The 22328-nt window shown below is 36.4% G+C and overlaps 2 protein-coding genes across 8 annotated transcripts; one reads left to right on the top strand and one right to left on the bottom strand.

Annotated features, from left to right (window-relative positions):
- Positions 1 to 930: 930 nt before the first annotated feature.
- dhrs12lb (dehydrogenase/reductase (SDR family) member 12-like b) lies at positions 931 to 11350 on the bottom strand. 2 transcript variants are annotated; one of them, XM_081375541.1, is made up of 10 exons: positions 11249 to 11350; positions 10500 to 10633; positions 9433 to 9515; positions 8924 to 9019; positions 8711 to 8792; positions 7862 to 7923; positions 6449 to 6553; positions 5559 to 5649; positions 4260 to 4397; positions 931 to 4163 (listed from the first exon to the last, which is right to left on the bottom strand). In XM_081375541.1, the coding sequence occupies exons 1-10, from the start codon at positions 11302 to 11304 to the stop codon at positions 4045 to 4047; spliced, it is 966 nt and encodes a 321-aa protein (XP_081231667.1). In that variant the 5' UTR covers positions 11305 to 11350; the 3' UTR covers positions 931 to 4044. The 2 variants fall into 2 exon arrangements, 1 of the variants encoding a protein (XP_081231667.1); XR_014030858.1 differs by having other exon boundaries at positions 4033 to 4163; positions 4260 to 4447; positions 11249 to 11325.
- A 705-nt stretch (positions 11351 to 12055) lies between these two features.
- Positions 12056 to 22089, top strand: ap1s3b (adaptor related protein complex 1 subunit sigma 3b). 6 transcript variants are annotated; one of them, XM_081374612.1, is made up of 7 exons: positions 12296 to 12508; positions 16731 to 16854; positions 16936 to 17091; positions 19732 to 19840; positions 20690 to 20827; positions 21523 to 21579; positions 21731 to 22076. In XM_081374612.1, exons 2-6 carry the CDS (start codon positions 16850 to 16852, stop codon positions 21556 to 21558), a joined length of 444 nt encoding a protein of 147 aa, XP_081230738.1. In that variant the 5' UTR covers positions 12296 to 12508; positions 16731 to 16849; the 3' UTR covers positions 21559 to 21579; positions 21731 to 22076. The 6 variants fall into 6 exon arrangements, with proteins under 6 accessions (XP_081230734.1, XP_081230733.1, XP_081230735.1 ...); XM_081374608.1 differs by lacking the exons at positions 12296 to 12508; positions 16731 to 16854 and adding an exon at positions 12056 to 12186 and having other exon boundaries at positions 16913 to 17091; positions 21731 to 22087; XM_081374610.1 differs by lacking the exon at positions 16731 to 16854 and having other exon boundaries at positions 12288 to 12508; positions 16913 to 17091; positions 21731 to 22087.
- Positions 22090 to 22328: the final 239 nt, after the last annotated feature.

Raw genomic sequence — 22328 nt, forward strand, 5'->3', positions numbered from 1 at the left:
AAAACATCCCCCACACCATTACACCACCACCACCAGCCTGCACAGTGGTAACAAGGCATGATGGATCCATGTTCTCATTCTGTTTACGCCAAATTCTGACTCTACCATCTGAATGTCTCAACAGAAATCGAGACTCATCAGACCAGGCAACATTTTTCCAGTCTTCAACTGTCCAATTTTGGTGAGCTCGTGCAAATTGTAGCCTCTTTTTCCTATTTGTATTGGAAATGAGTGGTACCCGGTGGGGCCTTCTGCTGTTGTAGCCCATCCGCCTCAAGGTTGTGCGTGTTGTGGCTTCACAAATGCTTTGCTGCATACCTCGGTTGTAACGAGTGGTTATTTCAGTCAAAGTTGCTCTTCTATCAGCTTGAATCAGTCGGCCCATTCTCCTCCGACCTCTAGCATCAACAAGGCATTTTCGCCCACAGGACTGCTGCATACTGGATGTTTTTCCCTTTTCACACCATTCTTTGTAAACCCTAGAAATGGTTGTGCGTGAAAATCCCAGTAACTGAGCAGATTGTGAAATACTCAGACCAGCCCTTCTGGCACCAACAACCATGCCACGCTCAAAATTGCTTAAATCACCTTTCTTTCCCATTCTGACATTCAGTTTGGAGTTCAGGAGATTGTCTTGACCAGGACCACACCCCTAAATGCATTGAATCAACTGCCATGTGATTGGTTGATTAGATAATTGCATTAATGAGAAATTGAACAGGTGTTCCTAATAATCCTTTAGGTGAGTGTATATACCGGTATTGTCCAAAAGTCTTTGATTTTAAGCCAGTTATTTATATCTTTTGCTGTAGTGTGTCAGTAGGAAATATCAGTTCCCCAATCATTAATTGTGCCATTTATGATAATAATCCAGAGATTTTTGTATGTGCAAGGAGTCTGACAACAGCCGGTGCTCCACACTGAGATCTGATCTCACCATCACTGAGTCTGTCTGGGATTACATGAAGAAACAGAAAAAACTGAGACAGACTAAATCCAGAAGAACTGTGGCCATGTTTCCAAGACGCTTGAAGAAACCTTCCTGCAAATCTACCTGAAAAACTATGTGTGAGCATACCTGGACAAAAGCTGGTTTAAATGCAAAGGGTGGTCACACCAAATTTTGATTTGATTTAGTTAATAGAAGTTAAATGATAAAAAGCATCCTCACTACTGCATATAGCTGGCTTAAAACCATTTTTTGGGGTGAAAATACTAACGTGCCTAAGACTTTTGCACGGTAATATATATATATATATGCAGCACCGCTGTTTTCATCATTGATAACAAGAAATGTTTCTTTATTAGCATATTATAATGATTTCTGAAGAATCATGTGACACTGAAGTGTGGAGTAATGATGTTGAAAATTCAGCTTTGCATCACAGGACCACATTACATTTTAAAACACATTCAATTGGAGAACAGTTCATTGAAAAAATGGCTAATCACTCGTAAGCCTGGTTTCACAGACAAGGCTTAGACTAAGCCAGGATTAGGCCTAAATTCAATTGTGACATTTAAGCAGATTTTATAAACTTGCCTTAGAAAAAATCTTGAGACAAAACAATGGCACTGATATATTTTAAGATATGTCAGTGTAAGTTACTTTCAGGTAAAACAGCTCAAACATGCATTTTAGTCTGAGACTAGCTCAAACCTCGTCTGTGAAACCGGCCATTTGACACACATCCCCTTCTGACAACACAATCCAGCAAACGTCTGTTGTTAATTACTAAAACACTCTTACTGCAGCAGTCAGATGATCTGAGAGAAGACAATGCTGCGTGTCTCTTTCAGTGCTCGTTTGGCCCAGTAGTAAGATGATCATGTGTTTTGATGTTTGGTGATGTGAGAGCATCATATGCGTCATACAGTGAGTGTGATGAATCATTTACCAGCTCAGGAAATTAAGGATTTACATTCGTTTCATCCTGTCACAGCGACCGCTGGGAGAAACATACTCATGGAGATATGATGATGCAGATGGATGCTGTTTATTATCAATTTAACACAGTTTTTTATGAGCAGCTTGTTAGTTGTGCTAATTTCATTTTTACATAACTGAAGTGTAGCTGGAGGTTATGTCACATCACATATCGCATCAGGATGTTTTCAGCATGACAATGACTGACAAGGCCAAGAGCCCACTTGTTTTCGTTTTATTATTTATGAGCTTTTTGCCTTTATGGGATAGTGCAGTGGAACGTATTGGAGGAGACAAAGGAAAGGGACGGGAAATGACGCAGGCTGCATACTTTCTAAGCACCATTTAAGTTTTCTCATCCAGATGGGGTTTAAATCAGCGTGTCGTGGCCAAACTTAAGACTAAATATAAAATTTGCTTTGAAATGTTCCTGACTTTATTGTGCATAATTCATTGACGCATGTTATTCTCAAGACAAATGTTTGTTTTCAGAATCTTTGATAAAAAAATGTTATTACTTCAGAAATGATTTTCCTTTGACGCCAACAAAACCACTTTGATTCAGACAGAGACAATGGAGGCCTTAAAGGGATAGTTTACCCAAAAAAGAAGATTTGCAGTCAATTTACTCAACCTCAGGCCATCCGAGATGTAGGTGTTTTTTTTCTTCAGTTGAACAGTGCAGAAGATTTTTTACTGAAACTGTTGCCCTTGCTGATTTATATAATGCAAGTCAATGGTTTCCGTCACTTTAAGAGTCAAACAAACATATACAGACATAACAAAATGAATACCTGTGGCTCGTGACGATTCAGTGAAACGATCGGTCTGTGCAAACTGAAACTGAACATTATTTACAACAGTATTACCTGTAATCCACAGCCTCGGCGAGCGGTTCACGGCAATCTGGAGCGCAAGCTTCCTGTCACATGATGACGTATGTGCTGGATCAAACTCGCACGTGAGCTGACGCGGTGTTTGTTTACAACAGAGAGGGAAGACGTGTGTGTGGTATTGTTCATCACAGTAGTCAAACACAGTTGTGTTCATCACAAAAGTCAACTACTCTCGGATGGCCTGAGGGTAAATTAACAGCAAATTTTCATTTTTGGGTGAACTATCCCTTTAATGGAGGCCGCTTTTTACAGTCCAGTCAGTTGTGGATGGATAAAATCATATCCCAAACTCCTTTAGTTTCATGTTAACCCTATAAAGCCTTCTGTATCACATTTCTAAAGCCTCTAAATTATTAGCATGGTCAAAAACCTTGCTGATAAACCTGTTGAACACAATCTACAACATGCCTTCTGTCGTCTGATTGATAGTTTATACTTTTTTAGCAAGTTAATTCTATTCCGTCCCCCTTCAGATCATTGTAGGCTACATGTGTCTTATTGCTGTGAAATCGTTTTTTAGAAAAATCATGTTGAAATGTATCAAATATGACCAGGCTTTTGAGGTATGTTTTTTGTTCATCTCTCAATCAACATTATACTGCATTGCATTATATGTTTTGCCTCCTGACAATAAAAACAACAGAGCTTTGATCATAAAACTAAGAATTTAAATATTATTGCGAGATTTTAAGATTTTATGCAAGTAGTCTGCTATAATGTACTGTAAAGATCTCAATGATTTACATTACAAGCTATCAGTATTTCATATTTCTGGCCATATAAATTAAAACATCTGCATCAAACTGCATATTTTTTTCTCAGTTTGAGCCTCTGAATTAAATTTGAGTTTTTTTGTTTCCTCCCCTTGTATGAGCTCCATATTGTCATATATCACACTACATGAGCCATAAAAGACTGATGTATCAAATATGGTAGTCAACAAAAACAATTTTTGTCTAAAGGTTCAATAAACTGTTCCATTTCAACAAATTAGATTTTTCTATTATTTCATTTTACAGCATTAAATACCCTATATTACGCAGAAATATATCACGTGTCGATAGGCTTACTTTAGTGTCTGTATGATCATTCTAGAGTTAGTTTTACAGAGAAAAAGCTTCAGATTTCATATCATGGTTATAAGTTCCACATAGCATTAGTGTTGTTTGAGAACATCTCAGTTATCTGACGCGTATAATCTCCAACGCATTGTTTAAATTCTCACTCTGAGGGTTTTACAGCCATCGCCAAAGTCTCCAACCGGCCCATGAACACTTTGACTTCCAGTCGAGAGCTGTGCGTCCACGCGAGGGGCAAGTGGGCCGAAACCGACTGTCGATCTGAAACAAACAACCTGTTATGAGGTTTTCTGAGTGCTATTGGACAAATCTAGACACATGAAAGCAAATGTGATCATTTTTAACCAACATGCACACCTTGGAAGAAAAGGCCGCTGGGAAATGCAGTGGTGGCGCGGGACACCGCGAGCCAGATGACCGTGTCGGCTCCCTGTTCCGCTGAACGCAGACGATCACGCATCATCTGATGGAACTGAGGCATCGCCGTGGCAACCGCTGAGCACAACCAGAGCCAGAGGTTACAAGTGATGAGCTGGACAGACAAGCTTGTAAAAAAAAGTATTAGTTAACTAAAACGGTTATGCAGCGTATTTAGCCTATGAATTATGTTTGCATAATTAACAGCCAATGTTACTGAATAGGGGATTATGCAATTTAATTTATACTTTTAGAAATGATGTAAGCTATTATCTAACATTACATTTAATTTTTTTTTTTTTTTTACAGTATTCATTCCTCTTTTTTTAATGTTAGTTTATGTTAATGTTTAAATAAAAAGAGAGAGCGCGGGAGAAAGAGATGTGCTTTCCGTATCTAATAAAACATAATTTTGTGGGGGAAAAACATGGAAATAATTTGTCCTTTTTATCCTATTGTTTACTATATGCTTGGTCAGTGTCGTTGTGGGTTTTGGTTATTTTGCTGGTCTAGGCTGTTAAGACCTTTGAAATAACCGAAATCATTAGGCAAGGTCTGAAATCAAAATTGACCCTATTTACTTTGTTAGCGCAAATTGTTTGCCGTCGTAATCTTTAATCAAAGTCTAAAAAGTTACTTCCGGTCTGGAATGGCTGATGACGTAGGTTTGACGGCTTGGTTTGGGAAACGCTTAACCACTCCTCTCAAACCGAAAAAAGAGGGCAACAAAATCATCCTCACTGCTTGACGAATCCATTTAGTATTTTTTAGCGTTTTTTTCCGCAAAGGTTTAAAAAATACGCATCGGACTCAGTGTGCAAGGTTTCTGTGCGTGACGAATTTTAAGGCTGACGAACACGAAAAAACGCATACGAAAATTTCGGACTCAGTGTGCAATGTTCCGTTTCACTGGGAAATACGTCACAGCACTGGAGAAAAGTCGTTTGCAACTTCTGGTTCACGCGGACTTTAATAATTGCACACCTTAGAACGTTATCCAAACAATCAGATGAAAGCATTCAACAGCTATATATTATAAATATAATATAATACAATACACTAAAAACATGTGAAGTTGCTCTTTTACAGCTGAGAGGCTACAAATCAATACTGGGGACGAACAATTGAACTTAAAATTGCAAGTAAACAAAATCATCATGCCAAATTAGCATAACAATGGTGCTAAATGAAATTAGCAAATTGAAACAAGCATATTTTGCTTGTTGACTTGAACAATACCTGGTGTGTCGGCCCACCCAGGGTGCATCACAGAGAAATTAATTTTTGGATTTGCTTTTGCCCAGACCTCTGTCATCACTACTTGCTGCCTCTGTGGACACACACATGTACACACACACACAGAGAGAGAGAGAGAGAGACAGTCTGAGGTGCACATAACGAGTGTTTAGTAAAAGGTCATCATCATTACTGCATCAGATATTGTTTAATGGAGACGCCACTGCTGGCACTTTGTGTCACCTGTTGCTTGGCAACAGCTGAGAGAAAGGTAACCCCGCTCGTCTCAGTTTAATAGAAACTGTTCATGACTTTGAGTTCCTTTTCATGAATAAAATTATTTAATCACTAATCTTTTTTTACATGTTATCCTTGTAAATTAATATCATAAGAAAATGTCTGCCAACACTTGGCTGAAAAAACTCCCATGGTTCAGTCTCAGATGGTAATACTTCGATGTATTAGCCTACATTGTACTGTCTGATTACCATATTTATACACCACATTACTTAAAAAGCATAGTATTACCACCCTGCTAGTGGCCAAAAAACAGAATTAGCTTTGTTTTGAATGTTGTATTTTTGAGGTACTACCATGGCCCTTTTCTGTAAGGAAATAACTTCAACTAAATTTTTCATTATTTTTGATTATCTTTTTTTATTTTATTTTACATTTAAAATTTAAAATTAAAGTTGACATTTTTAAACACTAGGTTTTACAGTTTTGAAAAAGAAAATCTTTGTGCAAAACATTTATTGGTCGTTGCCAGTGTGTTGCTAACCCTAAAATATGCTAAATGAATAAATGCAAATATAAAGTATGAGTAATAAAAATAACAATGATTCGCTAGTAAAACAAACCAAAAAAATGAAGAGGCAAAATTCTCTAAATACCTTGTTCTGTGCGTATACCATGGTAGCATCAAACTGAGCTCTCTCTGTCTGCAGATCGTCTGCGTTTAGTTTCTGTACCAGCATCCCTCCCGATGACACTGTGATCTACAGACATTTTCAATATCATGACACATTCATACCAATCATGGCACATCAAGAGAGAGAAACAGGAACCTCTGTGGATCTGCACATTCCTGTTATGAAAATATAAACACATCTATCATAGGTTGTGACTGAGAGCAACAGTCTGGTTCCAGAAGTTTCTCCATAGAGAAATAGATTTTTAACGATAACTTATGAAGCTTTAAAAGACAGCCCTACTGTGAGCTAGGTTGTTAATCGATAGATAATATTAAAATAATTGCGTTTAACAGCAGAATTTGTGGTGAAAACCTACATTACCCATGATGCTATACAGAAAATTAAAGCAATCAGAGTCAAAACAAGCAAAATGTGTCAAATAATCTCTTTAGCCCCGCCCACTTCCATAAAGCACTGCGAGTGACAAAATCAAGTCAGTTTCCATACACTCAAAATATTTTAGGGATGCACGATATATCGGCCACCATATCGGTATCGGCCGATATATGCTCATTTTTAACGTTATCATTATCGGCCTGATAAGAAAATTTGTCCGATATATTAAAGCCGATAAATATTGTATTATTTCCTTCAGCTGAGACTCTTCAGATTCGCACTGCCCACCATGATGGCTTTAAATTGCTTGAAATATGATTGGAATCACTTCAAATAAGGAAAATACAGTTATGTGCTGTTATATCGGCTACATAAAATTATAATGAGAACATTATAATTGTGTTTTGGGACATGACTTTTAATGGTGAAACTATTGTTTTTGTAATCAGGCTCTCAAAAAGTATATACAAATTTGGATTTAGATTTATCGGCCAATATATCGGTAATCGGCTTTCAAATATAAAGAATTATCGGTTATCGGTATCGGTCAAAATGTTCATATCGGTGCATCCCTAAAATATTTAAATATTTCAATATATATGCATATTTTGCAATAAACTTAACACATATTGTTTATATATATAGGTAATGGTCAAGTCAGGGTGATTGGGACACTTTTTTGCCATTGAGAAGACTTGGAAAAAGTGTCCCAATCAACCTGAATTCACCCCTATATACACATTATATCAGTCCATGAGCACATGATTTTATAAGGATATACATAAAATCAACATTTTTCAATGTTTAGTTTTATATTTCTCCCTATCCTGTTTGCAATGCTTCATGGGATTTTCCCATTTTATTTGTCTTGTCTTGTAGTTTTGTATTTTTGTCTGATTTTCAAATACTTTTTTGCTTTCAAATGCTGAAAAAGTGGGCAGGCGTTAATGCACGTTAATGCACTCATTTTTAAGATCAATGTTGTTTTTCACTCACAACTCGGGGGTCCCTGCTCTTCTCCAGCAATGGGATCAGACATTTAGTGAGAATATAAACACCTGCAGAGCACACACACAAAAAGTTTTTATGAAATACTACATGCAACATATATTTTAATCTAAACCAGAATATATTTTCCACAAAATACTATTATATACTACCATTCAAAATTTTGGGGTCAGATTTTATTCAGGAATAAATTGATAAAAAGTGACAGTAAAGATTTTTTTAATGTTACATGCTGTTCTTTTCAACTTTCCATTCATCAAATAATCCTGGAAAAAAAAAACGTATCATAGCTTCCACAAAAATATTAAGCAGCACAATGTTTTCAACATTAATAATAAGAAGAATGTTTCCTGAGAAGCAAATTAGAATGATTTCTGAAAGATCGTGTGACACTGAAGACTGGAGTAAATATGCTGAAAATTCAGGAACAAATTGCACAGTTATTTTAAATTGTAATAATGTTTCACAATATTACTGTTGACATGACATGCAGGAAAAAAAAATATATGTACAGTATCGTGACCACAAATTACTAATTTACTTATACTTCTTCAGCATGTAGTGTGTTTTCAAGTAAATAGTGAGCAGGATATAATAATTATTTCCCTCAATTTACTAAAGCGTGACCACGTTGTACTAATTTGTTACTTTGTTTTAGTTAAATCAAAATGATTAGTTCAACGTGGCCGCGATTTACTAAAACAAGGGAATTCTTAATTTTTGTGGCCGCGATATATATTTTTGTCCACATTTTTGGTCAGCCTTGGTCAGCATAAGAGACTTTAAAATACATTTTTAAAAAATTGATACGCAATGCAACAGAGCATCGTGTCTTACCAAGAGTATTGGTCGCAAAGTTTTTCTCCAGTCCGTCAGAGTTCATTTCCCTCTGGTTCACCATACATCCGGCATTATTGATCTGATGGGGGTTAGTGTGGGAGACAGAGGAGAGGATGTTTCTTCATCTGTCCTGCACCTGTAACCTTCAGCGGAATGCTGTATTTTCTTTAATATACTGAGGTATGATGGGAATCTCTCTAACACTCATACCAAAACATTGAGAGACGAGTGCTCCTTCTTAAAGACCTCTGCGAACTCCCACACCTTTCTCGTCTCAGAGAGATCCAACACGTGGACGTAGACCTCCTACGGTAGATGCACAAGAAACAATTCAAATCATTCAAGATCAATACATTATTATAAATAGTTTCTTATAATAAAACACTGATCATTTTTTATTTTGTTTCTTTTCATTCAAAGTTAAACACTGATGCATCATCAGCTGTTATTAAAGGGATAGTTCACCCAAAAATGGACTGTTGTCATCATTTACTCACCCTCAAAGAAGATATTTTGAAGAATGTTGGTAACCAGACAATAGACAGTAGCCATTGAGTCAATGGCTACCGTCAACTGTCTGGTTACCGACATTCTTCAAAATATCTTCTTTTGTGTTCAACAGAAGAAAGAAACTCATACAGGTTTAGAGCAACTTGAGGGTGAGTAAATGATGACGACATTTTCATTTTTGGGTGAACTATCCCTTTAATGACACTCACAGTATTTCCACTTGCTGAGATGATTTCTTCTCTGGCTTTCTCAGCTCGCTCTTTGTTTCTGCAGACAATATGGACAGTGCCACCTTGGATAGGAGAAAAACAATACGAATTACAAAATGAATGAATGAAGGTACCATATTTTTCAATGTTAAATGGCTTGTTGAGGAGAGGTCTGATTTTATAGTATTTTTCTATGCATTTATAGCAATTCCATCTAGCAAGTTCTGAACAACACCCTTGCAAACGCATTGCAACACGTTAAAATGCACTCAGAACAATTGCAAATGCATAAATGTAGAACACTTTAGCAGCCATTCAACACCCTAGTACTATAACAATGAGTTTTGCATGGGCAGCACCACTCACATATCCTTCAGAAAATGTAAAAATGCAGTTGTTATTATTTTTCTTTCTCACACATGACAGAAAGCCACAGGAATGCAAATGGCTCAACTTGGCAATGGGTAAACTATGCAAAGAAGATTACTTAACAATGTACTGTACACAATTAATTTCTCCAACTGGGTTAAAATGCTTAAACACAGACCTCATGAAGTCTAAAAAATAAATATATTTATAATTTTTATTATTTTGTTATATATTTATTGATTTTATGAAAAGTTAAAAAGTTTTGGGTCAGTAAGATTTTTTTAAACTTTTATTTGGCAAAGATGACAATAAAGATATATATATATATATATATATATATATATATATATATATATATATATATATATATATATATATATATATATATATAACATTTCTTATTATCAACATTGAAAACAGTTGTGCTGCTTCATTATATTTTTATAATATATATTTTATTTGATGAACAGAAAGTTTAAAAGAACAGCATTTCTTTGAAATATTGGTCTTAACTGGTATATATATATATACATATAGCCCCAAAATGTAGGCTATATGTAACATGGTAGGCTATGACAACGCTAATCACTCAATATGATATTTACAGTATCAAAGCATCATGGTACCATCTGCTGCCATCTTTGTACTATAGTACCACCACGATAGATTAGTGGTGTTAATATAACTGTAAAATGAACCTTTTTTTGCTATGGCCATGGCTGTCGCCTTCCCTATTCCACTGTTGGCTCCAGTGATCATGAAGGAACGCCCCACCATAGACACATCCAGGTCCTTTTCTACAAAGCCCTTAGAAGCATTCTCAAACCCAGACCTGCTGACGACATCAAACAAGTGAAGCAAATCAGAAACATGACCAAAATGAAACCTCAAGCGCTGTGCTATTATCTCTAAAAGTGTCAACACAATTCTTGAATTGTTATGTGACCTCTGGTCATCTGAGACAGTGCTCCTAAGATCAGGGGCCAAAGGAGCTTCTGTGTGGGATGACAGGGCATTAGAGAGAGAACGGCAGGGGGCTCAATAGGGCCCATTGTGATGCAATGATGACTGACCTTAAACTGAGGGCTTGGATGAATGCATGTCAGAGGAGATGACTTAGGAAACTACAAAAACAACATTTGTGCAAAGAAACCACGCCATCTAACAACATTTGGCTTGTCAGGACACCGTTTAAAGCTGTGTTTTGTAGCAGTAACTAAATGTATACACAGGCCAGAATAATTTTGTGTAAAATTATGAAATGTTCATATTCATAAAACCATCTTATTCCGATTAAAAACAATAACACACTAATTAAAAACAGTGCAACAACATTTCAGAGACTCAAAAGTTATCAGCAAGAAAGCAACCCAGGGACCACAACAATACAATAAACTGAATAATTCAGCAATGAATAAAATAAAATAAATAAAAAAATAAACTTTACCTTGTATACTCCCTCATTCCTTTGATAAACCACACTATATTCCTGTAGAGAGACATTGCACTGTTGTTTCCTCTAAACTGGACTGGACTGAAGTGATATGACAGCTGACAGTTTCATGTGACTACTGTAGTTCCAGACGGCTCCCTCTAGTGTCAGGTTATAGATAATCAATTACACACCAATAGGGTCATGCAAATCAGTTTTGGTAGGCCTATAGTATGGGGTTTCCATTATTTAGCCTTTTATGCACACAAATTACCTTCAAAATGACCCCAAAACCCCCTCCAAGACCCACCGTAGCTTGCAAAAACTTTTGAACAAATGTAAGTTTGTAACTGTAAGTTTGTTTTTAATTCCCAACATCTTTAGTGATTTTCAAAATAATTATTTCCCCCCCAAAAAATGTAATTTGTCAATCTACATAAAAAAAGTTCAAAGTGATATTTTAAGTCTGACCTTCTTACAACACTTCATGGAAAAATAAAGTATAATCTTACGGTAATTCTTGAGTCTCTAAGGGATGAAAATATAATAGTATTGATGAAAATAACAAACAATACTTTATTATTTAAAATATTTTATACATTTATTTATATTACTATAGTTCAATTCTTTAATCCTTGTTTGCGAACATAGTAATTCATTTATTATCTTTATTCATAAATGTCAAGGCTGCATTTACACAAGGCGTAGAGAAAAATATATGAGTAGGGTGTTTCCCCGCCCCTTTTCAAGCCAGGTGCAGTGCTTCGACCAATCAGAGCTCAGATAGTGGAGGCGAAAACAGAGCCGTAAGCTCAGCTACGCATCTGCGCATGCGCAGCTTCACTCTCCTAACAGTTGGGAAGGGCAGAGATGATTCCGGCCCTGACCAGCCGGGAAGTGAGTAGGAATTTAGTGGATTTCGACACGCCTTCCTTATTTCTTACTTCAAGATGGTAAGTTAGACAATACTTTTTTCACTCGCCTAAAAGCTCAATTTTAGATCCCATATGTTGGGTGACGGGTCATTTCTTCCACAGGTTGTGCTCGTGCACCTGTCCGGACGTATACGCGAGTGCACCTGCGGACTTTAATACTTCCGTTCTTCGTGCTGCTTTTTTATTACTGACTTAATAAAACAGAGTCATTTAGAGCTGCTGTAATTCAACTATAGAAGTTTTATTTAAAGTCTAAACAAATGAATCGGATGTCACTTAAATGCCGTAGGATTTAATAGTGTTGTTTCTGTGATGTCACCTCATCTGTCTGGATAAACCGGTTGGTTGGCTGGTTTGTTTCCCTTGATATTGAACTTTTGGATCTTGACACTCTTAGGAGCATTTTGTATCTAGACACCTTGCATGCAAAGTCCTGGTTTAAGTGACTTGATTTGGCAGCCAGGTAAACCCTATTATCTGTTGTTCAAATAGGGCCACTGTGTGTTTGACTTCTGCTGAGGGACTTTCTGTTCCTCTGTAAAGTCAATTTTCTGGTTAATGTTTGCAAGAATGGAGAAGAATGAGTGAAGAGTACTTTACAAACCAATTATATTACAAATTTAATAGTATTTGTTATTATTAAAGCATTTAAGTTTTTAATATTGAGTAATAATAATTTAAAAATCTAAATGTATACCCCCAGCTTCACAGGCAAGGCTGAAGCCTAGTCCCAGACTAAAATGCATGTTTGAGCTGTTTTAACTCAAAGCAACTTGTACTGGCATATCTTAATATGTCAGTGGCATTTTTGTCTCTCAAGATGCACACCAGTAATGTTTTTTTTTTTTTTTCTAAAGGCACGTTTATAAAAGCTACTTAATTGTCTTAATTCGACTAAGGCCTAATCCTGGCTTAGTCAAAGCCCTGTCTGTGAAAACAGGCCATTATTTATTAATATTATTAATTTTTTTATAGCTGTTTTAATATCAATACATTTTTTTAAAGTATCCTTGCTTTCTCTTTCTCTCTCTTACATATATTTATAATATCAAAAAATGTTAAACATACAAATAAATTATTAAAATATATAATTTAAGTTGCAACGCCTTTTTTAGCTTGTAGTTTATTTTTGTTTAATTCTGGTAAGTGTTTGCAAAAGCTCTCCAGATTAATACAACACAGCTCTGACAACACATCATCTTATACTGCCTGTATGCTTCAGAGTAATTACAAGTGGTGCAGAAGTGGCCCTTTTAATTTCAAAGAGATAACAACACACTGCAGAATCTCATTTAAACCGCAGCAGTAAAGCCAGCGAGTGTGTTTGTAAGCACGTTCTCCTGTGTGCTGTAGCCGCTCGCAGCTGCGTTGACTCCAACAATAGAAGGAAAATGAAATCAGAGCATCAGAGAACTGAAATCAAAGCAGGAACTCAAGAGGAAGCTCAGAGCTTCATTCAAACCTTCCCCCAGCGAAACTTTGTGTGTGGGAGAGTGAGAGTGAGGAATGTAGTAATAAAGATGTGTGTAACTTAATAGCTGTAGCACGCTATTTCCTATCTCATTTCTTTTCCTGTTGTCGTGTGATGGGTGTGCCATGATAAAGAAAGGCTTCAGAGAATCCTTTTCCTCTGGAGCACAATAGTAGACCAGACGCAGTGCATATACTTCTGTTTCCTTGTTTTTTCCTTGTGTTTTCATCTTTCGTCCCTCTCAGGATTTTCTTAGGAAGCAAATATACTCTTTGCCAGCATGCTTCTGTTGTAACAATGAAGCAGCTGACGGTTCAGTTTGCCCACCTGGTGTTTCTGCATCTGTTTGCATATGTGTTTGAGAGCAAAATGAGTTGCTTGCAGCATCAGATTCATTAATTTGTTGCTTCTTGATGGTCCGAGCCCCAAGAGGCATGAGCATTGAGTCACCACCATTGTGCTTTTACACTTACGTCATGTCACCTTTATTTATATAGGCCTAGCGCTTTATACAATACAGATTGTTTCAAAGTGACTTTAGAGGGATAAACAGGAAAATAATAATTCAGTGATGCAAACACAATTCACTTTGGCTGTAAAGCAGGTCTAGAAAAGACAGTGCCATTATTCAGCTGAAGTCAGTTCAATGTTGGTTCAATTCAGATCAATAACTGTGTTCATCAATTTTAACTTTAATTTAAAATTTTAAGCAGCTCCACAGAAGACAATAATAGTACCGTTATTCACTTTGAGTCAGTTCATCGTTGATTTAATTCAATTCTGTAACAGTTTTGTTCTCATCCAATAGTTTCAGATAGATAACCCTAGCTTGCTCCAGGAGAATTGTACCTGTAATTCAAGTGTAATGGGATAGTTATACTGTGCAGCTGTGTAGCTGCTTTTGTAACAGTTATGCAATGCAACAATCAATAAATATTTAGAACAGTATATTGTTTTCATATGACCTGACCTCATAATGTTATGTTTAGGCCTAATTGAGCAATTGGCATCCAATCAACATCTTGGAAATAAAAACAATAATTTGCAATTTTAATCTAATTTTGAGGTGACATTTTTTTACTTTTCTGTGTAATTAATTGCGTCATGAAAACAATTTAAAGTCACCATGAAATCAAAATGGAAAATTCCTATTTTTTTATGGAATATTGCAGTATTATAAATGATTTATCCTTGCACATGATTATTTTTTTAATTTGTGTGCCCTCGTAATCTTTAATCAAAGTAACTTCTCCTCCCCCTTGCAGCGACACATCTTCTTTTCTCTGATGATGCGCTTTTCTCTGATGAATAGCTAACCACATTGATCCTATCAATTCCCAATGGACAATATCTAGTCCCACCCAAGGTTTTTTTCTTGTTAAAATTTTTTCACTCAGATCTACTTGTTTCAGTTAACTTTTAAAGTGCTTTTAGTTCATTAGTCACACTGCAAATCAAAGGTTCAATGACAGTGTTTTATATTGTGCATCTTTTGTTGTGTATATATATATATATATTTAATGGCTGTTGCACAGCTCTCATCTAAAGAACTATTTATTATTTGCCCAATTGTTATGAAGGTCTTTGTATTGCATGCTGCTTTATTGCACGTCATTACTCATTTCTGTGAAGGTTTTGTTTTATAATCTTGTTTCAGAAGTGTGACTCAGGTTTCTGTGTAATAGTTTCTGTTAATAGTTGTCGGTGTGGCTAATGTGACCTGAGAAGTCAGTGAAAATAGCAGCTTATTGCAGGTTTGTGTGAATCACAATGAGAGACTCACATATTCTCTGCCCAGTCGTGACGTTTGTCTATGTGAGTAGACAAGGCTTTTTCAAGCGTTGCCAGATTTCTGTGCAAAAGTGAGAGGAGGGGGAGGTGAAATTAGGATGCGTTCCCTGAGATTTTGTTCTCAGTATCGTTGCATTGAGCTGATTAGTTCTTGTGTGGAAAAGATTCACATAGAAGTCAATCCTGTGGTTGACAGTGGCTCTTTGTTTTATGGATATTGAGTCTTGCATCGATTTGGTTTGTGTGACGGGGAAAGGTTAGCCATAGTTCTCTGTCTGAGATGCTTTCTGAAATCGGATCTGTGGGCTTTTTCAACTGTTGTTACAAACACAGAAAGACAGGAGACAGGAAATTATGAAAATGCAATCAGAACAAAATGCAGGCCAGATGTGAACCCGCTTCTCTCGCATGAGCACCACAACTCAACATGCATGTGTGCGCTAGGCTAGCTAAAATAAAGATTATTTTTGCACTTTTGAGAGAAAAATATTTGGAAATTACAAATGCGTTTCATCAGCCCTATTTTTCAACTCGACTCAAAGTGGTAACACTGCCAACAAGGTTTTATTTCACCGATTGAGCATGTAAAAGTTTAGTAAGCTTTGAAGCATGAAGTTTGCTGCCAAGTACTTTAAGCCAATCTGAAGAAACTGGTGCAGAAACTCAATACAGTTTATTTGTAACACTGAGATGTCAGTCGAAAACTGTGAGTGTTTTTGAAAGAAGTGGTCACATTGGACAGATGCTGAAATTAAAAATCTTCTCTCAATGAAATTAGTTGACAGATTGCTGTAAAAGATTTCTTTAAGGTCCTGCTGTATTTCCAGCACAGCTGTTCAAATGTAATTGTCAGCAGAGTTTTGGTGCATACATGAATAGTTGATCTTGGACAATTTTGTGGCGTTGTTCCTGTGAGATAGTGGCTGATGGCATAGAAAGACTAAGGAAACACGTATAATATTCACTATGATTTTACAAAGTAGGCACAGAATAAAGTCCTCCCACTTGAATATTTTTGACTTTGGTGTGAAAGCCCTTTGTTCACCTGCAGTGTTGCAGAATTTTTCTCTCGCCATCTGCTTCCCAGCAGTATCTGCAGTAAACCCCTGCATAAAGATTTTTTTATTTAAAATGCACTTTTGAATGCATTAAAACAGTTGCAGGTGTCTGTGATGTATTAATTGTATGTTTAATACAGACCAATACAAAAAACATTAATTTAAATATGAAAAGTAAAGGATTGTTCATGCATAATTTAGCAATGGCACTTATCCAGAGTGACTTTGTATTTTTACTGCAGGCTTTCTCATGGGTGTGCTCAAAGGCTCAGTGTTAGTAACTCATTACCTCTGGGGTTTAAACCTCCAACCTTTGTGTAACCAACCTGGATCATTAACCACTAAGCAAGACCCTTTCTAAATGAAGTAAGAATGAAATCATCATTAGCAGAATATGCATTTTAATTGGATGGTTTCCCAACAGATGCATTTCCTGTTGCTGTTCAGTCGTCAGGGGAAGTTACGTCTGCAGAAATGGTTCCTGCCCCTGCCGGAGAGAGAGAGGAAGAAGATTGTGAAGGACATGACCACTATGGTGTTGGCACGGAAGCCACGCACATGCAACTTCATGCACTGGAAAGACCTGAAGATTGTCTATAAGAGGTGAGCATTTAACCCAGGCCAAAGGCGAATGTCTCGTTGGAATACGTTTCGGAACAAACACGTGTTCCTCGCATGTGTACTGTAAAAGAACATGCTGGCTTCAAACAAACTGACGGTGGCTTTAGATTCAGCATTAATTAAACCCCCAGCTGCTAGGCTCTCATGTTTGGTCATTAGTCATAAATAGGTGTGAGCAGAAAACTAAATTCTTGCAAAGCAGACACCTAGTCAGCAGTCAGGATCTTATGTGGTCTAATTAAAATACCACATGCAACGTTTTCTACGCTTTCAACATTTTCTAATAGGGTTTGTTACCCCATCCTGTGTTGTTGTTTTAAACCAGTTCAGTCCGGTTCTCCTGCTATTACTGATGTCATTAACTGATGACATGCCACTATCTAAGTCCTCCTTGTTTTCCAGTGAAAACTAGTGTCTGCTTCCTACACAATGGCCCCCTATTACCCCACAACCAGGGCTTCACATTAACTGTTTTGCTCACCAGCCACTGTGGCTAGTGGTTTTCCAAAGTTATATCCACTTAGCATTTTTACTGGCCACAATTTTGACATCGACACCATGGGGAAATCTACCTTATATATATTTTTTAATATTATCTCATAATTAATCTGCTGTCACTTTAAGACCTGACACACGGATCCATCATTCTGTTACATATGTGTTTTCTTTCTCAACTGTTTACGCTCTCTGAAAACATAACTGTGTTAACATGAATACTCACCAAGACTGGTATTTTGTATTTGACTGTTTAAGCGCAATAAGCAGCGAAAAAGAGCATTTCAGCATTGATAATAATAAGAAATGTTACCCAAGCAGCAAATGAGCATATTAGAATGATTTCTTAAGGATCTTGTGCCACTAAAAACTTTTAAATCAGTATTGGAAGTATTTCAGATATTTTAGTATCGATATGTTTCGAAAAATATATATTTTTGACAACACTACATTGCACTTAGTTTAATATTGCTGATGCTTTTTTTAAGACTGCAATTGAAAAAAATGATATATTATATTATATTATATTATATATTATAAAATGTATTTCGCCAAACTGGATAGTAGGAGTAACTGCATCACACGTCACTGCTGAAATCCAACCGCATTTGGCAGGTTGGAGGTCGTTAATGTCAAGCCCTGATTCATAATCAGGGCTTGACATAATCATAATTCAGCCAGCAGCCATATCACCCTGTAGCCCAAGACTGGTTGCCCACTGAAGCTAAGCAGGGCTGAGCCTGGTTAGTACCTGGATGGGAGACCTCCTGAGAAAACCAGGTTGCTGCTGGAAGAGGTGTTAGTGAGGCCAGCAGGGGGTGCTCACCCTGTGGTCTGTGTGGGTCCTAATGCCCCAGTATAGTGACGGGGAAACTATACTGCCAAAAGAGCACCGTCCTTCGGATGAGACGTTAAACCGAGGTCCTGACTCTCTGTGGTCATTAAAAATCCCAGGATGTCTTTCGAAAGAGTAGGGGTGTAACCCCGGCATCCTGGCCAAATTTGCCCAGTGGCCTCTGTCCATCATGGCCTCCTAATCCTCCCCATATACTGATTGGCTTCATCACTGTCTCCTCTCCACCAGTAAGCTGGTGTGTGGTGGGCGTTCTGGCTCAATATGGCTGCCGTCGCATCATCCAGGTGGATGCTGCACATTGGTGGTGGTTGAGGAGATTCCCCCCTTCTATGTAAAGCGCTTTGAGTGTCGAGAAAAGCGCTATATAAATGTAATGAATTATTATTATTATTATTATAATGAAAAGTGTCTGAAAGTGGACATATATACATAAACTTGGAAATTGTAGTGTTTTGCTTGAATTTATAATCACAATTCAGTTATATAATATAATAAAAATATTTCCTTTTAGAACTTATTTTCCTGTTATGATTGTAAAGCTGCTTTGAAACAATCTGTATTGAATAAAGCGCCCTTAAAATTAAACAGCTGTACAAGAAAATGTTTAATGCCACCTCTGAACATTATAGTCACCATACAATTTAATTTACAATCCATTTCACTAATGTGACATTCAAAGTAAAACAGGACAGGGAATTGGTTTGATCATAAAAAGTGAGTGTTGCATTCCTGAATGTATGTTTAACTTATAAAGAACCATAGTCAACCCTATATAGTAGAAAATGTCTTAAAAACAGTATTTGCTGAATATAAGATGTGAAGAAAAAAGTATTTTTGAGAAAAGATCTTTAAGTTTGCTTCTAGACTTGAATGCTTCAGAACCTGGTTATATTCTTGGTCACAGCCCAGATTTTTATGCTGCATCAAATCCTTCTGTCAGGCACTGAAACTGTCGTGTTTCTGAGAGCGAGTCTTCACACTCGTTCCTGAGAGCCTGTTACTCACACTCGTCTGGTTCAGATCTGTATTTCACACCTTTTTTAACCTGTTTCCTTGTTCATTCCTGTTGTTTTCCCAGATTGACCTTTATAAATATGGAGGTTTGCTATGCCAGCAATTGTAGGTGGCAATTGTGAGGATAGTGTGCACTATTTTCAAAAACTCTAAAAGCAACTGCTGCTGTTCATGTTATGTCAAATCATGGTTGGGTGTAACCTTTGTATAAATATAAATAAATGTTCGTCTATATGTGTTTTTCCACTCGTTTCTAGGTATGCCAGTCTGTATTTCTGCTGTGGTTTGGAGAATCAGGATAATGAGCTTCTGGCTTTAGAGATCCTGCATCGTTATGTGGAGCTACTCGACAAATACTTTGGCAATGTAAATATATCCGGTTTCTTTATTTCTCATCTCTAGAGCAAATATTTGATATATTTGATAAATGACACGGTACAATATACAGTACATAGTACTAGTACCTGTCAAAAGTTTGGAAACATTAAGTTTTTTTTTATGTTTTTGAAAGAAGCCTCTCATGCTCACCAAGGCTGCATTTATTTGATAAAAAAAAAACAGTAATATTGTGAAATATTATTACAATTTAAAATTCTTGTTTTCTATTTTAATACATTTAAAAATTCCTGTGATGGCAAAGCTAAACTTTCAGCATCATTACTCCTGTGTTTAGTGCCACATGATCCTTCAGAAATCATTCTAATATACTGATTTTCTGTTCAAGAAACATTTCTCATTTTTATCAATGTTAAAAACAGTTTACAGTTTTTGTGGAAACAATGATACCATTCAAATATTTGTTGTAAGAAAGAAATTACTTTTATTTATCAAGGATGCATTAAATTGATCAAAAGTGACAGTGAATACATATATAATGTTACAAAAGATTTCTATTTAAAACACGATTTAGCTAATAAATGCTGTTCATTGAACTTTCTATTCATCAAAAAATCCTGAAAAAGTATTTCCATTTCCAACTGGTTTCAGCATTGATCAGCATTGAAGCAGCAAATCAGCATATTAGAAATTAGAAAAGTTTTTTTATTTGTAATATTTCGCAATATTCCTTTTTTTACTGTATTTTTGATCAAATAAATGTATCTTTGGTGAGCATTTATTTTTGCATAGACCTCACTGAACCCAGAATTTTATTCTTTACTCTCTTATTTTATTTTTTGTTTTACCAATTTCTGTCTGTGTAATATTATCTTGCAGGTGTGTGAGCTGGACATTATCTTTAACTTTGAGAAGGCTTATTTCATCCTGGATGAGTTTCTGATGGGCGGAGAGATCCAGGAGACGTCTAAACAGTCGATTGCGAAGTCCGTAGAGGCATCAGATATGCTGCAAGAGGTGAGATGCTAAATGTTATCTGCATTCAGTTTAATTCATTTGAAAAATGAAGCTAAAAATGAAGATTCATTTGTTCAGTGGTATTGAAAACGGATAAAATTGTGCAAACTTCCTTAAAATAATTAGCTGAATTAATTAATGTTAGGACATAGGGCAATACAATCTCAATCATTGTTTCTGAGCCGAACATTTCAGATTGGAGAACCTACGGCTGTTTTAAAGGTGCTGCACACTAATAGAGCTCTACTTTAGCCATCACCTTCATAAAACATTATTGATTTGACAACAAGAGAGAGAGTGAGAAATAAACGGATGTCAGTGCGATAGTGGGGTTTTACAGAGCAGCTCTCAGCAGCGCTACTAAACTCCAGCTTTCCCAGCATGCCTCAAATAAACCAGACCACATTAAAAGAATAGTTCACCCGAAAATGAAAATGTAATTATTTACTCTTATAGGAATATGGCATAGGGGGTATAAATGAAATGAGGGTGAATAAATGAAGACAGAATTTTTACGTGTGAGTGAACTGTTCCTTTAAAACCCATATAGCATCTAATCATTTGTTGTCCATATATCATTCTAATAAGCAGGGTCCACACTTCTGAAGGAGAGTTAACCTCTGTGCGGCAAGGGAAGCTGAAAATGTCACTTCACATTATGGTAATCAGTTATGTGCCTGTTTTCTTCTCTTCAGACGATGGAAGAATACATGAGCAAACCAGCCTTCTGACAGCAGCAGACGTGATGCGAGGTGACAAAAGGGAAAGAGAAATGCCTCCGCAGTGTTGGTTGTGTCCTTCACTCAGGGCACAATTTTTCATTGCAAGTTACAGACTTTATTCATGAGGGCTGCATAAGAATGGTTTTATTTATTGTTTTTTTTTCTTTCTTTTTTTCTTCAGTGCTGGTATAAACATCCCTCTCTATTCCACTCATGTTTAATATAACTGAATCAGGGTTCATGTGGTATTTTTGAATTGAATCATTTCTAGATAAACGTAATACAGAATTTCAAAGATGATGCACTAAATTTCAACTTTTATACCAAAATGATTTTTTATTTAATAATCAAATATTTGCAATAACCTTAAAGCTTAGTTAAGTGCCTTTTCATGTTATTTAACATGTTGCATGTCTCAGGAGACATTTAGCAGAAGAAAAAACAACAACACACTTTTGAGGAATATTAACGCTGCTTTGTGAGCACACTTTGTTGATATTGTCTTATTAAAATTGTCTTTGTGATATGATTCAGTCTCAGTCAAGTGTTTGCCTCAATTTTCTTTAATGAAATGCATCAGGTGCTTTCTAAAATCCTTCCAGCAATGTTTGTGCACTGCAGTGGATTGGTGTCTCTTATTATGAGACTAAACTTGCCACTATTTTAGGTCCTGGCTTTTTCGTGATATCAAATGTAAATATTAATATGCGCTTCATATTTATTTTTCTTCTTTTTCATAATCCAGCTCGGCACAGACAGGCATCATGTTTCTTAAGTTT

Source organism: Scardinius erythrophthalmus (genome assembly GCF_964197995.2).
Source record: "Scardinius erythrophthalmus genome assembly, chromosome: 9".
NCBI classification, from domain to species: Eukaryota; Metazoa; Chordata; class Actinopteri; order Cypriniformes; family Leuciscidae; genus Scardinius; species Scardinius erythrophthalmus.